Source organism: Coprinopsis cinerea, assembly GCF_000182895.1.
Source record: "Coprinopsis cinerea okayama7#130 chromosome 7 map unlocalized cont3.7, whole genome shotgun sequence".
Classification (NCBI taxonomy): Eukaryota; Fungi; Basidiomycota; class Agaricomycetes; order Agaricales; family Psathyrellaceae; genus Coprinopsis; species Coprinopsis cinerea.
The window spans coordinates 1,982,372-1,997,356 of NW_003307538.1; the positions used below are offsets into that span (position 1 = coordinate 1,982,372).

Genomic DNA, 14,985 nt, shown 5'->3' on the forward strand with positions numbered 1-14,985 from the left:
CATCGTCTGGTGCTTTCTGTGTTTGCTATGGTATTCTACGAGCTAGTGATAATAATATTGGGATTTCCGGTCTACTATTCTATGGGCAATGACGTGTTTTTCTGGGATTTTCGGAGGGTGACCATAAAACAAACATAACAGAGGATCCCATTCCATCGCCACGGAATCCCAGAAACTTGAGAGAGACATACGGGGGCTATGTTCTGGGAATCCCAAAGAGCAGAGAAAACTGTCCGCTATTTCCTGCATCAGTCTGGGATCATCCGACCCAGGCTGGGGAAAACCGGAGCATCCGTGAATTACCAGAATTACGCGGAAGATCCCAGGGCTACTTTCCACTGTGCCTTAGTTCCGCCTTCTCCCACTTATCGTCACGGTCGCGTGTACTGAGCGTGACCAGAAAGAGTGAATGTCGACCCGCTACGGCAGACTACTGGCCCGATGAAAACATCGGCACATCCGGGTGACCGCGACGAGCGCTAGAAACGGCCAATACTGGACGCCCCAACTGCGAAGAAACTGAGAGGGATTTGGACGTTGGAGTGCAATCTCAGAGGAGGAGCTACGAGGTCCTTCAGACCCATAAAACTCGAGTGTTCTGGCCATTGCGTCGACATCAGAGCATACCTGGCCTCAGGCTTATCACACCAGCTCATTCAACCCACCTTACCAGTAGCGAGGTTGATGAATTATGCACCGCGCCGCTGTATTCACTTTGAATACACCAAGCGACCAAAAGAACGTACCGGGAAGCTCGGTGGCGGTATTGCTTTACTGATAAGAAGAAGTGCATTGAAGCCACGGGCCCTGAGAGGGTGCCTCCCAAGACACACTGAGAGCAGGGTTTCGATTCCTACCTAAAGCGATAAAGCAAAACAAAGGTTAAACTGAAGACGGTGCATCTGAGTGGATAGACGCCGGGAATCGCACGCGTGAACCAATAACGACAGGAGTTGCGACAACAATCCGTTAGCGAGGCACAGGACCAGAGACCTTCTCACAGTGCCTCCACAACTGCGCCAAGTCACCCTCCACTTTGAGGTACTTGATCTTTCCCTGTTAGAGAGCACACTTAATAACTCTGTTATCTGGAAGAGTGGAAAAGCGTAAACGTTACCAATGGATCTTTGTCCGCTGTTGCCGAGACAGACATGGCGACACGTTCCCCCTTGAGAGCCAAATTCCCATCAAGCCCAAAGGCGAGCTGAACCTTAGCCACGGGAACTGTAAACGAAGGGGCAGGCCCCGTCAGTAACAGCTCTCCTCAGCGGGCCCACAGTCGCCCACCCGACTGCAGACTGTGCCAAAGAAATGCAGGGTAAGTCCGAGTTCTCAGATGTGCAGGAGGACCACTTACATCAGCTCTCGTTTGTCGAACGAATCCATGAGCCACACATATAATCTACTCAGGGCGTCGACTCCCGAGATTCGGCCAATCCCCGGCAGGTCCAAGACGGCTGCATCCTCATAGATGAATCGAGCTACGTTGGGATCTTTATTTTCGAACGCAGCGAGTACCTGCAAGTCCAACGTCCCGATGGAGCTCATGTTAACGGGGATAAAGCGAGATGCTTACCGTTTCAATCCATCTCCTGGTTGCATCGATCTCGGTAGGAAGTACCCCTGGGGCAATGTCGAACGAGCCCAATAGCTTCATTTCCTACTGGGTGAGGAAGAAGTTAATTCCAGCTTCAGTCAACGTGCCTTCAGCTTTTATGGGATGCAGGGAAGTGCACGCGGGAAATGGGTACACCAGAACGTCGACTTTGCGGCCACACACAGCGGCGAATCGTGTGTTGCACGAAGTTAATCTGACTTCCCTTTGTCACGCCAAGCCCTTCAATAGGCTCAGTTCTCGGAAGGCAGTTAGGTTCGACAGGGACATGTCTTACGATTGGAGACTAATGAATGTCACAGAATAGGGGCCCTTTGGAAGATGGGCCCGGGCATCCCAGTCCCGAGAAGAGACGGCCCTTATTTGAGTGTATTCTTCCAAATGTTGAAGTACTTACATAGCAGGTGGCGGGAAAACAATTCGGAATGTCCCCATGACTGAACTGTAGCACCCGGTGAATTGAATACGAGTTTGTATGGATATAATGAACCCTATCGAGCACAGGTGGTAAGCGAGAGAAGTCAGTTGTGTGACGCAGTGTGGCTTGACGAAGCTCACCTCAGATTCCCTGTGGGGAAAGCAACACACGACAGCAAAGTGAGAGCGTACACCGAGTGCACGGTGTACAAGGAGCTGGTCGTCTACACGTAGAGGCGGCGAAGGGCATTGGCACTAGACAAGCATCGGTTGTCTTATACCGCAACGAGTGGCTGGATAAGAGCCCAGTTTCCAGTGTCCCTTATAATACACGATTCTTTGCGCAAGCATGTCTTCATTCAGTTGCAGTCGTTCTCTGCGCCGGTACCAAATGACAGACATGCCCCACGAAATTCGCAGACAAGCCAACAAAGTAGTAGCGTATTTTAGTCCTGGAGTTGATTATATTCGAATTGCCAACGTACTGTGTGGCGACAAATAAATTACCTCAGAGTCGGCGGCATCGCTTGGGCTACTTATTTTGTTCCAGATGTCCAGCCATGGGACGTCAGAGTTGTCCTGAGAGAGGAGAAGGTATGAGGATGCATTCAGACCTCGTTGTGGAAGGGACTGGCAGTCTGGCACACACTGTTATTGTAAATGCTCACATAGGGGTGGGAAGAATCGGAAGACTCCGAACAGGCGGCATCCTCCTGCCGAATCTTCCCCGAAATTTGAGCGCAGAGCGCCCAGCGCCCATTCTTCGTCCCTACCTCGAGTTTGAACTTTGACAGACTCAAAGCCAGCGCCCCGTCAAAACCAACAACTGTATGCGGCTTCCTGTACTCCCCCATGGACTTAGACGCCTACCACTGGCACAGGCTCTGCCGTACCTCTCGTCCCGGTATCTCCTTCAACGATTGCTCGACATCATATCACGGAATGTCTCGCCTCCCGATAAGAACTTGAAGCTTGGTTGAAGTTCATCTTTGTTGGCTAGTATCTCTGGTGCTCAAATCCATCGGATTGCGAGATAGATGCTCCAACTCCTAACGTAGTGACCGTGGGGGATAACACTGATACCATCCAAGTTCGGGTCAAAAACGTTCGTCATGGGTCCATGACTTGCAGACATACATCCGACCCTCGCTATCGCCCCATTCATATTCACAGCTGACACCATTCTTCTCATACGGGTCCACAATCCAGTGTCCCTCCTTTGTCTCTTGAACCTCCCGCATTTGTTTTCCAATTGTGAATTGTTGTGCCTTTTCTATAGCTTTCCTTGTTCAAGCGCCTGCCAACACTCCCGACCCGGACGACGGACAACGGACAACGGACGACGAGGTTCACAGGCGACGCGACACCCCTTGTCCACCTATAACGCGTTGCAGGGGATGTATGTGTAAACAAATCCCAGTGGGCGGCACCCCTCCATTCCATTCCACCCGGACACAACCCATAAATATCCCAAGACCTTCATTCTTCCTTCCCTTACAACCCCATCTCCCACCCTAAACCGACGCAACATCCTTCTGGTCTGCGTTTTGGAATTTGAAAGCTTCCAGCGACCTGATCGCCTTCTTCGCCAGGGAATCTGCGCTGACCGGTCGACGCGCTGTATTACTTGGCTTTTAACCGGGACTAGAGTTTAGTCGAAGGGCTGACCTCGGTTCCTTATAAAGCTCAAGTTAATCTTTGCTTCCGCTGCTGCCCTTCTTTACTGTCCGACTCGCCAGGAGATCACATCCCGAAACATGTCAATACCAGCACTCGAACCACCGCTGCCACCAGCATACCTCCCGAACGAACTCCTCCTCGAAATCATCCAGCACGTCTGGGACGCGGATCTCAGTCCACAAGAACGAACCCACTTCTTCCACACGAGCCTCCTCGTGAACAAATTCTGGTTGACCAACTTCATCCATATCACCGCCTGCAACGTCTACATCCCTTCCTACGCATTCGAGCAATACTACTTTGCCTTGCTTCGCGGAGATCCAGGCATTTCGATTCTCAAATTCCTATGTCCATCAACTTCTCCATTCCCTTCGAGTTTTGGCACCCAAGCAACATCCGACCAAATACTCGACCACTACCACACAACATCTCCAGCCCGCAGAAAGCTCAAAACGCTCTGCAAATCCTTTACAATCCAAGTCCGCAACCCCTCTTACCCAACCCGACCATCTCCCTTGGACTCGGACCGTCTGGAACAACCAAATGCACCTGAACAGCTCATCTCCAACACGCTCTACGAAATCCGACTCGCCAACTTCTTTCCAAACCTCAAACGGATAACATTGGAAATGTGGAACGTAGCTTGCAACGATCTTTTCCTCTCCAATCGATTCGTCGACTTCCCTCTTACGGTGGAAGAGCTGGAGCTGGATTTTAGGTTTGGAGGGAAGGACTCGGAGGACGAGAGCAAAAGCAAGAAGCGATCCGTACCCCGACATATGATCGAAGTACCCATGTTCTCTCTCTCAAAGCATATACACGGAGCATTGGAGGGCGCAGGTGCAATCGGAATAGAAGCAAAACTAGGCTGGATCCCAACCACCCTCCACAACATCAAAAAGCTACGAATAACAGGCGGATACGAGGACCTAGTCCGAATGATATTTCTCTGTCCAAACCTCGAAGAAATGGAATGCGTTGACTCGCTTTCACTAGACAGGAGCAGGAGCGCAGACGGGGAGGGGGGAAGTCATACTGGATCCGAGTGTGCGGCAAGTGTGAACTTGGTCGTCGCCGACGAGATTGTGAAGGTGTTGGTGAAGAGGGACAATGTACCGCGGGGATACGGGGACGTTCTTGAGGACGTACGGATAAAAGGAAGCAAGGTGATATTCCACACCAGGAATCCGAGGGCCGAGTTTGATGAAGCCGGGAGGAAGGAAACCCTAACTTTTACGTGGTGGATTCCCGACCCGATATCGTTGGAGGACGTATGGGAGGAAGGACACGTTCGCTATATCACCGTCTAATGCATACCCAGCTCGAAGAACAGTACAAATAGTTTTAATCATGTTGGTTTCTACATTACATTCATTACATATTAGATCCGCATTGCATTTCTACATCCCCATTGCGGGGGTCCGATTCCACTGTTTAGTCCAGCCGTATCCATTGTCCCAAAGGTCATTCCAGACGTTGATTACAACTTGGCCTTCTGGATGTGCGCAACATCCGTATGGAGTTTATAAATATCCTCGGAGGCCCTCGCAATCTCCTTGATAAACTGAGCGTTGGGCATCTCTTTGCGGGAAGTGACGGTGTATTGCAAGCGGTCTGGACGAGAGAAATGGGTCAGAGTCGCGGAAGAATCACCAAGGAATGAAACGAAAGAAAAATGGACGGGGGACTCACCGTTGTACCCAGTCATATACGCGACACCAAAGCCGTCAGGGACGACCTCTCCCCATCCATACACAGGGAAGTGTTTGGAGAAGATGGCCGACGTGCTGAGAACCCAGTAACTGGATCGGCTGAAAACAGGGTCAGTGAAAAGCGCAGGGGTCTCTTCACCGGGCTGCAAGAGCTTCTTCAATCCTGCAGACAACACCAGTCAGCGTTCACCAAGCAAACAGGAGGAAGAATCGAATATACCAAACAAATGCCTGTCAACACCCTGTCCCTGGCCAGCAGCCCTTGCACGCGAAATGTGAACCTTGGTGGCAGCATCAAACAGAGCCTTCCTCTGCGCCGCCGAAACCGCTGGATCGTCCATACTCTTCACCCACGCATCTGACTCACTCGACACGACCCGAATAGCCTCAGTGCGCCCCTTGAAGAACTTCCGCGTCGTAGCAGCCTCGTACGTTCCTCCCCTCCTCTTCTCGTCCCCATTCAACCTCTTGTACGCGAGCTGGATAATCATCTGCGCCCATGAATCAGGCGACACACCAAATTTCTTGATGGCGTCCTTGCCGTAGGGTGTAAGGTGGTAACTCATATCCTGCGTCTCGATCAACTCCTTCGCAGCTTTGTCTGCCTTCGCGATCGCCTCCTTAGTCGTAGGCGTGACTTCCCAATCCAACGGCGTAGGCATGACGGAAGAGTCAGTGACAGATACACCATGGTCAAAAGCAGGGTCCTCCAGCCAATCGAGAATGTTATCACACATCCTCGCGGTAGGGGTGCCGTCCATAATCGAGTGTTCACCCAACAATCCCGCATAGGCGTTATCGTAGACGATGAAGTTGAGGGGTTTGTCTGCCCAGCGGTTCCGCAGGCCGACGGGGACACCGTTGACGACGTCTCCGTGCCAGAGGGAGCGGCTGTGTTGGATGGGGCCTTCGGGGCGGGTATCATCGAGGCAGATGATGAATGCGGAAGAGTGGATTTCCTTGATTATAGAAGCGTTGACGGGGGACGACGCGAGATGTTTGTAGTCCTGGAAGGAGACGGTCAGAGCTGAATACTTTGATTGAATGAGGGATTGGGTACCTGTGCCCAGACGTCACGGTTGGAGGCAGTCAGCACACCAACACCGGGGTATTCTTCTTGGGTATTATTGTAGATATATTCCAATTGACTGGGGTACTGATGTGAGCGACGAGCCTACACCAAAACGCAGAGACATACCGGGCAAAATCTGCGGTGCTCAGGATTTTACCGTCCCGGACAGCTTCGATCTTCCACACCCTGTTCTTGCGCAGAACGATAATGTGGCCAGAAATGCCATTATCCCCTGGAACAGCGTAGGAGGTGGCAAAGTCGAGACCGTCAGATCCTGGGACACGGCAGCAGTCAAACATCCATCTGGGGGAGGGGGGTCAGGTCAGGTCTTGATGACAAGGATATGTCAAGACGAACCGGTAGGTGTCCATGCAGAGGGGACCCTCCTTGGTCGCCTCAGGGGGGATAAGGCCCTGTTTGAGCTTCTGACGGAAGATCATGGCTGAGCGGGCAATACCAGCAGCCCTCTCAGCTGGGGACTTGTATTGACCAGGCTTGGGCACGTCGAATCCATCTAGACAACATGTCAACACGGTGCACGCGAGGGATACAGGACCCTAACACACAGTAATAGGAAACATTGATGATGACCTAGGGGTGACCTCTGTGAGCAACCAGTCCTGGTAAGCGTGAGCAAACGGACGTACGGAATCTCGGTATCCCATGTATCCAGCGTCGTCCCACCAGCTTTCCAACCAATGCTTGCTCGCGGCATCCCTCTGCAACAAGCGGTTATGAAGTTCCGGTCCTTGTGCAGCTCCAAATGCGTCGATCTTCTTCAAGACAGCCTGCAACTCCTCCTCCGACCAGGCAATGGGCTTGAGTGTCTCCTTCAAGCGCGAGAGGGTATCCTGGAGGTTTGGAACGGGAAGTTTAGGGAGTTTTGTCTGCGCGGCGTATGTTACGGATCCGGGCAGAGCTTCGGGTGCTCGTTCCTTCCAGTCTGCAGGCCTGGTGAACTGGAGATTGGTGGAGGTGGACATTGCTAGACGCTTTGAATGCCTTGTAAGAGCTGAAGTGACCGACCGCTTTGAATACCTTGCAAGCATGGTATAGAGAAAAGCGAAGGGTCGTTGTTAGCGACAAACGAGTGAAGCATTTGATTTCGGTTTGGACGGGACACCATTGGTCCGGTTACTCGGCGCACAACGACAATCCGGGGAAAACCACAGCCACCACAGCCACCGAAATTGACGCCCAAATATTTCATTAGTCAGCTCAGACGCTGCGGAGTAGTGCTGCGACTAGACTTGTTTGCTCATCTCTGAATGGACCTCTTCAACAACCCTTTATGTCGCTATCAGACTTACCAGACCGACCGCTCGTCGTAAAATGTACCTTTGACAAGGCAAACAAGAAAATCACTTTCAACTCTGCCAGAAACTGTTCCTTCAATGTCCTAAAGGAAAAGGTCGCTATACAAAGTATTTTGGGACAATAACATATTAACAGCTTCCCAGGTAGAAAAGTGTTTCTCGCTGCGGTCATCGATCATATCCTGGCGAGACGATGACGGAGAGACCTCCCAAATCGTCTCCGATCCAGACCTAGCAGAGGCCGTCCAATATTTCTGTTCTGGGGACGACTCAGCTCCATTATCCTCCGCAGCCTCGATTTTGTCCGGCCGCAGCTTTGGATCCCGCAAGATTACCCTGCGAGTCACAATCACGGTCGATTATGACGGCCCAAGTCTCTCCGATACGTCGTCCCTCGCCAGTCTCGAGGAATACAGAGGTTATAGCGGCAAGCATTCCGAGTACAGTGTCATTGGACGTTCAGAGGCTTCGTTTGATTTGGAGGACGACGCCGTGACCGTTAGTTCAAGAGATCCAACCGGTTCTGTAGCTTCGCATTCCAGGTTCCAACGACCGCTACGTCAAGATCCAAAGAGTTCACCTACAATCGCCTATCATTCCAAGACCAACGACGTCGATAGTGACTGGCAGCTGTCGCTATCGGACATTTCTTCCGCCCGCGACTATCCTTCAACCTCTCACGACTCCATTGCCCCAAGCGATGCCGACCTCGCCTCTGCCAGGGACCGCTACCCGGCTGATCCATCCGCTGTATTCGCCAGACTGAAGCTGCAGGAGGAGTTGGGCGATGATTCAGATTGGGAGTCTATCCGGGGAGAGGACAGAGGCGCACGATGGCTTCGCGAACAAAAGGAGCGCGCTATCCGTACAAGGCTCGGAGCCCTACCTGAACCTTCCATATCAGAGAGCGGTTCATTCGACGACCTCAGCGGTGACCTATCCCTTGAACGAAACGACAGTGGACGATACTACTATACCTACAACGCCTCCGCATCAGGTTCCCAAACCCACGCATCCACAGACGAAGATGGCTTCCACCCCGTCTCCGAAGCCGACGAAGTTCTTTCACTGGCAAATGGCAAGCACCCCATGAAACCCCGCCCCACATCCCGCCATCTCAACTGGCTCGTGGAGCAACGCATTGAAACAGAGGAGCACCGCAAGCTCCAGTCTTCAGCATCGCAGTCCTCGCTTGCACAATCACCCCCGACGATATCTCCCTACCTGGATGATAACCTCCGACTCTACGCCCATCTAACCTCTCCCCCTCCAGAAATCCTGACCGATTGCTCAATGTGCGGCACACTCATCGACTCAATCCGATACGTCTGCTCGATATGTGGCGAGAAACCACCCGCGACAGTGCGGAATCAGCGAAACGCACTTCAGAACCAACAACAGACAGATCGGTCGATTTATACCTACCCTCCGCAGCAGCACCATTCCCACCTCGGTTCAAGCCCTCAATCCTCCTCCTCCTCTTCCTCGCAGGTCTACATCGGAAGCGCTGAAACCGTCTATGCCAACCCAAACAACAAGAACTTGACCCCTCCTTCAGCATCCGGCAATCCATTCGGCTCGTCCTCTACATTAAGCTCGCGGACGTATATCAACCCACCCAAGGAGGGCTACGAATTATGTCACCAGTGCTTCCAAGAACACGGGATCCACCATGCAGTGGAGGCAACATTGAGTAACTCGCCTTCATGGTCATCTTCATCGTCAGTCTCATCTCCTGGAGGCACTCTCCCAGTCGATCCATCGACATGGCGAAGGACAGCACCGAAGAAAGGAGAGCTCAGACACGCATTCTTTGAGAAATGCTGGGGCGATTTTGGTTGGGAGGATATCGGTGAGCTTCTTCATACTATCTCCCCAGTCATATCGGGTTTACGGATCTCTGAATTTACAGCTCAAGACGAGGAAGTCGTGTCGAAATGCAAGACATGTTCCGCGGTGACGACATGGCAGCGATACAAATGCGCAGCATGCCCCGACTTCCATTTGTGTCGGGCTTGCTACAGGTACATGGGCCCTCCTTCCTTCCCTCCTCTTGCTGATCCTTTCTGGTAACCCTACAGCCAGGTACACGATATCCATCCACGCGACGCGTTCATCCTTGTGCCGGACGCCCCGACGAAGACCACTGAACTCGATGTAACGTCCGGCTCGCACATCGATGCAACGGAGGACTGTACGTATAGCCTCTCACCTAATCTTTCATCTTCGCTGACTTGTTCGACTCTCCAGCTCTAGAACACCCGGGTGTAACATGCGCTCAGTAAGTTCCTATCCACACTGCAGTCTTGTCCTTCTCACCACCACCTCCCTTCCAGTTGCCTGCTCCCAATTGTTGGTGCAAGGTTCCACTGCGCCATATGTGACTCGGTCGACATATGTTCCAATTGCGAGGCAGCAGGACTTCCCGGGAACCTCGATGCAGCAGAAAGAGGTCATAATTCGTCGCATATTTTGATCAAGGTCCGTACCTACCCTGCGCGAACTCCGTATTCTACCTAAATATTGATTGTGATTTACTTGCGCAACCCGTCCAGTCGATCCGTGGAGTGCGATACCAATGCGCACACTGTCCGTCCCTGCCTTCGGCATACAACCTCGTACGTCAAAGTCTCCCTCCTTAATCATAGTGCAACTTCTAAACAGCAGTGCCCTAGTGCGCGACGTGTGAGGCCAAGTCATGGGCAATCCACGACCCCATGCATATATTCTTCAAAGTTCCCCGTCCGACCGATTCGAACGCTCTGGAATCAACATCTCCGTTCCTTCCTCCTCTGTATGTGCCTTCGTCTTCGGCTCTCTATAACCAACCCCGTACCTCCTGCTAACACACGATCTCTTTTCCAGGTACCAATACCCCGCTGGCCCCTCCAACCCCAGCCGTGTCGACGATCCGCGTGGTCAGTGCCTTCCCCTACTTCCTCCAGTCCGGATTCTCACTTCCGCGTACCACAACAGCTTATCTCAGGTCTCTATACCACAAATTCGCAGTCTGCGATCGCTGCATGTCACCTATCGAAGGCGAATGGTTCCGATGTGCCAATTGCTCCATCGACCTTTGCACACACTGCGAAACGGTGGATACGCATGCGGATGGACATGTTTTCATCGTTATCAAGTCTATTGTGAGTTTTGTTTCCTGCTTACCTGTCTTCCGGTTTCCTGTTACTTTCTTGACATCGACCGGGTTACTGACGACCGTTGCCTTGTCCAGATTGACCTCCAGTCCTTCAAGTGTGTCTCTTTCCCCGTGTTGCGCTGCGACAGTTTCCTGACTCCGCCACCACCTCGGTATCACTAGGTCCTTCACTAACCCTGACAATCCTACGCCTATCGTGCTCTCTCCAGTGTATTTGTAGTAACGAGATCTTGTAGTCGGCCTAGACGTTGTTGTTGTTGCACTCAATGTCCTTGTCGTTGTATATAGCAGGTGCTCGATATTGTAGGTCTTGAGTATTCGTCGGCCAATCCCATGTTAACGCTTCCATGTTGTTGTTTTCACATCCTCTTTTTGCCGCTGCCCTAGTTTGCCACTGTAAATAGTGCTCCTAGCCTGCTGGATACGTTTAGAAACCGGAAAACAGTGTACATTGCTAGCATCGTCTCGATTACATCTCGTATTTGGTACGTATCGTGTGTGCAAGAGGTACAAGTGCTAGCCTTTCTTGAACCCTACAAGGACGTAGCAAGGTCAGTAAGTCGAACAGCAGGAGCAGTGAGGTTGGGACGAACCAAGTCTACGACGTTCATAGAACAAATCTGTCCTACTCGCTCCCAGGTTCACAATCTTCGGACACCCATCTCTGTCTTTCTCTAGACGTGTACATTCAGCGCAGTAGTATGCATCCGAGATACCTAAGCACCGAAACGCGTCGCAGTTAGCATTGTCCAAATTCCACAGTACCTGAACGAATACGCAACGCACCTGGAGAACCGCAAATAATACACCTCCCTCCATATGTACCAAAGTTACATTCATCACAGATTCGAACGAGTGTTTCTGGTCGGACATAGGAATCACAAACCGGGCTTTCAAGGCGTCAGATTTGTTCAGTATAACCCATTGGACGTATAACAGGAGATAGATCAACAAACCATTTTCCATCGCATTTCTCACATAAACGCCCAATGGCTGTTTTGTAAAGGAATAACAAAGGTGTGGTTAGAAATCCTTGGTTCATAGCGAGGATAGGAAGGGACATACCGATGCCTGGCTGGCGCCGACACATAATAAGATCTTCAAAAGTAATTTAGTTATATTCCCATTAATCTATTGCATTCGGACACACCTGGGTGATGCTTGGACATGGCTGGTGTGTGGGGGAAGGTCGAAGTGTTGGTCGAAGAGACGAGTCGATTGGATGCCAAAGAGTTGGCGCTCGCTGACTACGACCTTAGTCAGCAAACTGTTCGGTTGAGGGTTCGAGTCCTGGTTGTTGCATCTTTTCTCCTGGGAGGTTATGTACATACTGCCCAACGCGGCGTAGGCGCTGATCATCTGCCGGCGCTCATTGCGCCGCGGCGCCGACCACCCGGATCCAGGAATAATCACCGACGTCATGAGCAAGTGTAGCGCCCATCACACTGCACCCACAGGCCCCTCGTCGGTGGTCTTTCGACGAAACCCGGCTTCTCTCCAGCTCCCAGAACCCGACCTTTTGTTGCCTAACTTGACGTCTGGCATTAAGAGTTACTTGTCTAGAGTTGATATGGACCTGAATTCTGACCGGTGACCTCTCGCCTCACTCTCGGCCAAGTCGGCTCGCCTCCCAGACTGGCAATTCAATTTGCTCGTCCCTAACCTCACTTGGAAGCGGTATGCACCATTCATGGAAAGTAACGTAAAGTGGGTGCAAAGCGAGACCAGATGCCACATACACCTCTCACACCGAAGATATGGCCCTCCTTTCCAATCGGAGTCCTCACCACGCCTCCACCGACGCTTCTCGTCCTCTTATATTCAGCAAGCAGCAGGTAGCCAAAGAAACTGAATTCTTGTTTCGAAGATCAGCGAGAAGAATCAGTTCCGGGGCGGGTCTTCAATCGATCGAGGAACTGAACATTCCAACTTGCAACATAACGGTTCCAAGTGAGTGGCTCCCGCGAAAAAAAGTTTACTTCCGTGTCGTTACTGATCTAAGTGCGCTCTACAAACAGCAACAGTCTGTTTGACCGTCTCTCTTTCAAGCAGATACTGTGATTCATAGGCGAAAGTCATCGACCTCGACCTCGACAGCTCCGACCCAGGAGCGAGGAAGACTTTGCAGGGTTTCGTAGTCCTGGACATTCCGATGGCTGATCCAGCAACAGGTCCCAATCTCGTTCTTTTGTAAGTATAGATGTTTTGCTGACTTGTCGAGGGTATTGACGATGTTCTTTGCCAGAGGAGGCCCATTGGTGCGTCACATTTCCCGCCAACATCTTTCTTTCGATGGCAACTGGATTGAAGGTTTATTTTGGTCGGCCACAATCAGTACATCGGCTCCTTGCTGGCCTATCTGCTTTATGGGGCATTTGTCGTCCAGACAGGTGCGCAGCGCACACAGCTTCCAACCTCCGCCACCTCCCTGATAATCTTCCCAGTCACGTACCTTTCCGAACGACCCGCAAAGGCATCCTGGGTTGGAGCCGCCGTTGGTATGCGTTCCTAATCTCAGTCTGTCAACGAGCGCCGTGCTGACCCGGTTTAGTGGCACTTGTTGCCATCGTCGAAACGCTCAGCATAGGATTTATAACACAGACAGGATGGCATTCACTGGTGCTCGCTCTTAATAACCAGGAAAGCACTGACCGTCTCTTGAAATACCCCGAGGCTATAGTTGCCAACCCCATGCTCAATGGTTTAGGCGAGTGAGGTACCCTTCATCATGTCCGTTTCTCGAGTCTGAAGTTTGAAGGGTTGTCCGTACAGCGGCCTGGTTGGTTCAACTGTGCTTCGCCTAGTACGTCTCTAATTTCGCATCCGAAATGTGAAGTCCAAGCCAACCTTCAACCCTCTGCACAGCCGAATCTGGATCTTGGCCAGCACAATGATTGGAAAATCGGCAGCCGTTCTTGTTACCCTGGTGAGTCCGCCGTTCACCCCGCTTCGTAGTGTCTCGACCTTTAATTCTTTAACCCACAAGCTCACATCAACTCAATTTGCCCTCACCATCCTCATTGCTTTCCTAGTAAGCACGAGCCTTCTTCGTACTCCTCTTGGCCGACAAAACCAATACATAACCCTTGAAATAGTTTGGCCGCAAGGGCCGTAACGTCGTTGAGAGTACAAATGACCCAGTAACCCAAAGAGCCGTTGCCGCATACTTATCCATAACAGTGATTTGCGATATCCTCATCACCATCGCCATGATCTCTATAGTACGTTTGACCTCCAGAACCTTTTAATCAAAGGATGAATACTAAATGTTCCTCGTTTCCTAGCTGCGGGGATTCCACCAGCTGACTACTTTCACCGCGACCAAGCGGCTGTTAAATACCCTCACCGTCCACACGATTGAGAACGGCCTCATCACAACCCTCTGCGCCACCGTCAACCTTATTTTGTACTTCGCAAGGCCGGACGACGCTATTCATATCGCGTTGTGAGTATCGATTACGATTTCCTGCGCAGTCGTCCCACTTGACTGACGGTGATACCCGCTGTCTCCAGCCAATTCATAATTGGAAGACTGTACGTAGCTCGAGTCCTCATTCCACAACCCAAACTAATGGAAGTGGCACCGTTGACAACTCTAGACATGCGAACGTCCTCATGGCTTACCTGAACCATCGACACACAAATGAAGCCGGTACCTTTGGCACTGTGGACTTGTCAGGTGGCACGCACTCATTCCACCGCCGTCGAGCAACAACAATGGGAACAGCGGCTGACTTCTCCGACCCTCCGCTCGAGTTCACAGTTATCAGTTCGCGAGGACCAGCGGAGACCGCTGGGATCCACGAGATAACGAGATCGAGAAAATCAAGAGGCGGTGAGCTCTTGCAGGATAGTTCGGACTCGCTATCGGATACGAAACAACAGTTTAGTGTGATGTGACCTTAATTCAATAGATCTTAGAGGTTATAATGGTCCTTCTGCGGCATGATTTCATTGTGGACTCACAATACTACGATGCTAGGCTTCCCTCGACGCCTTGTAAGTTGTGGTCTCAT

At 51.5% G+C, this 14,985-nt stretch overlaps 6 protein-coding genes across 6 annotated transcripts; 3 read left to right on the top strand and 3 right to left on the bottom strand.

Annotated features, from left to right (window-relative positions):
* Positions 1 to 969: 969 nt before the first annotated feature.
* On the bottom strand, positions 970 to 1,548 carry CC1G_11580 (hypothetical protein; the record flags this gene model as incomplete). Its single annotated transcript, XM_001831531.2, has 4 exons — positions 970 to 1,056; positions 1,118 to 1,224; positions 1,288 to 1,298; positions 1,358 to 1,548. The coding sequence occupies 4 exons, from the start codon at positions 1,546 to 1,548 to the stop codon at positions 970 to 972; spliced, it is 396 nt and encodes a 131-aa protein (XP_001831583.2).
* A 2,241-nt stretch (positions 1,549 to 3,789) lies between these two features.
* On the top strand, positions 3,790 to 5,022 carry CC1G_11581 (hypothetical protein; the record flags this gene model as incomplete). The annotated part of the gene is made up of 1 exon (XM_001831532.1): positions 3,790 to 5,022. The coding sequence occupies one exon, from the start codon at positions 3,790 to 3,792 to the stop codon at positions 5,020 to 5,022; it is 1,233 nt and encodes a 410-aa protein (XP_001831584.1).
* A 170-nt stretch (positions 5,023 to 5,192) lies between these two features.
* Positions 5,193 to 7,479, bottom strand: CC1G_11582 (carnitine acetyl transferase; the record flags this gene model as incomplete). Its single annotated transcript, XM_001831533.2, has 8 exons — positions 5,193 to 5,326; positions 5,405 to 5,587; positions 5,645 to 6,484; positions 6,523 to 6,572; positions 6,623 to 6,799; positions 6,854 to 7,010; positions 7,063 to 7,087; positions 7,144 to 7,479. The coding sequence occupies 8 exons, from the start codon at positions 7,477 to 7,479 to the stop codon at positions 5,193 to 5,195; spliced, it is 1,902 nt and encodes a 633-aa protein (XP_001831585.2).
* A 308-nt stretch (positions 7,480 to 7,787) lies between these two features.
* CC1G_14868 (hypothetical protein) lies at positions 7,788 to 11,189 on the top strand (the record flags this gene model as incomplete). The annotated part of the gene is made up of 12 exons (XM_002910845.1): positions 7,788 to 7,907; positions 7,957 to 9,664; positions 9,725 to 9,836; positions 9,894 to 10,006; positions 10,063 to 10,093; positions 10,149 to 10,293; positions 10,368 to 10,430; positions 10,488 to 10,606; positions 10,678 to 10,730; positions 10,789 to 10,955; positions 11,045 to 11,064; positions 11,132 to 11,189. 12 exons carry the CDS (start codon positions 7,788 to 7,790, stop codon positions 11,187 to 11,189), a joined length of 2,709 nt encoding a protein of 902 aa, XP_002910891.1.
* Positions 11,190 to 11,485: 296 nt separating this feature from the next.
* CC1G_14869 (pre-mRNA splicing factor ini1) lies at positions 11,486 to 12,391 on the bottom strand (the record flags this gene model as incomplete). Its single annotated transcript, XM_002910846.1, has 6 exons — positions 11,486 to 11,502; positions 11,563 to 11,685; positions 11,756 to 11,859; positions 12,035 to 12,067; positions 12,120 to 12,216; positions 12,301 to 12,391. 6 exons carry the CDS (start codon positions 12,389 to 12,391, stop codon positions 11,486 to 11,488), a joined length of 465 nt encoding a protein of 154 aa, XP_002910892.1.
* A 1,468-nt stretch (positions 12,392 to 13,859) lies between these two features.
* Positions 13,860 to 14,418, top strand: CC1G_14870 (hypothetical protein; the record flags this gene model as incomplete). The annotated part of the gene is made up of 4 exons (XM_002910847.1): positions 13,860 to 13,895; positions 13,956 to 14,000; positions 14,065 to 14,190; positions 14,254 to 14,418. The coding sequence occupies 4 exons, from the start codon at positions 13,860 to 13,862 to the stop codon at positions 14,416 to 14,418; spliced, it is 372 nt and encodes a 123-aa protein (XP_002910893.1).
* Positions 14,419 to 14,985: the final 567 nt, after the last annotated feature.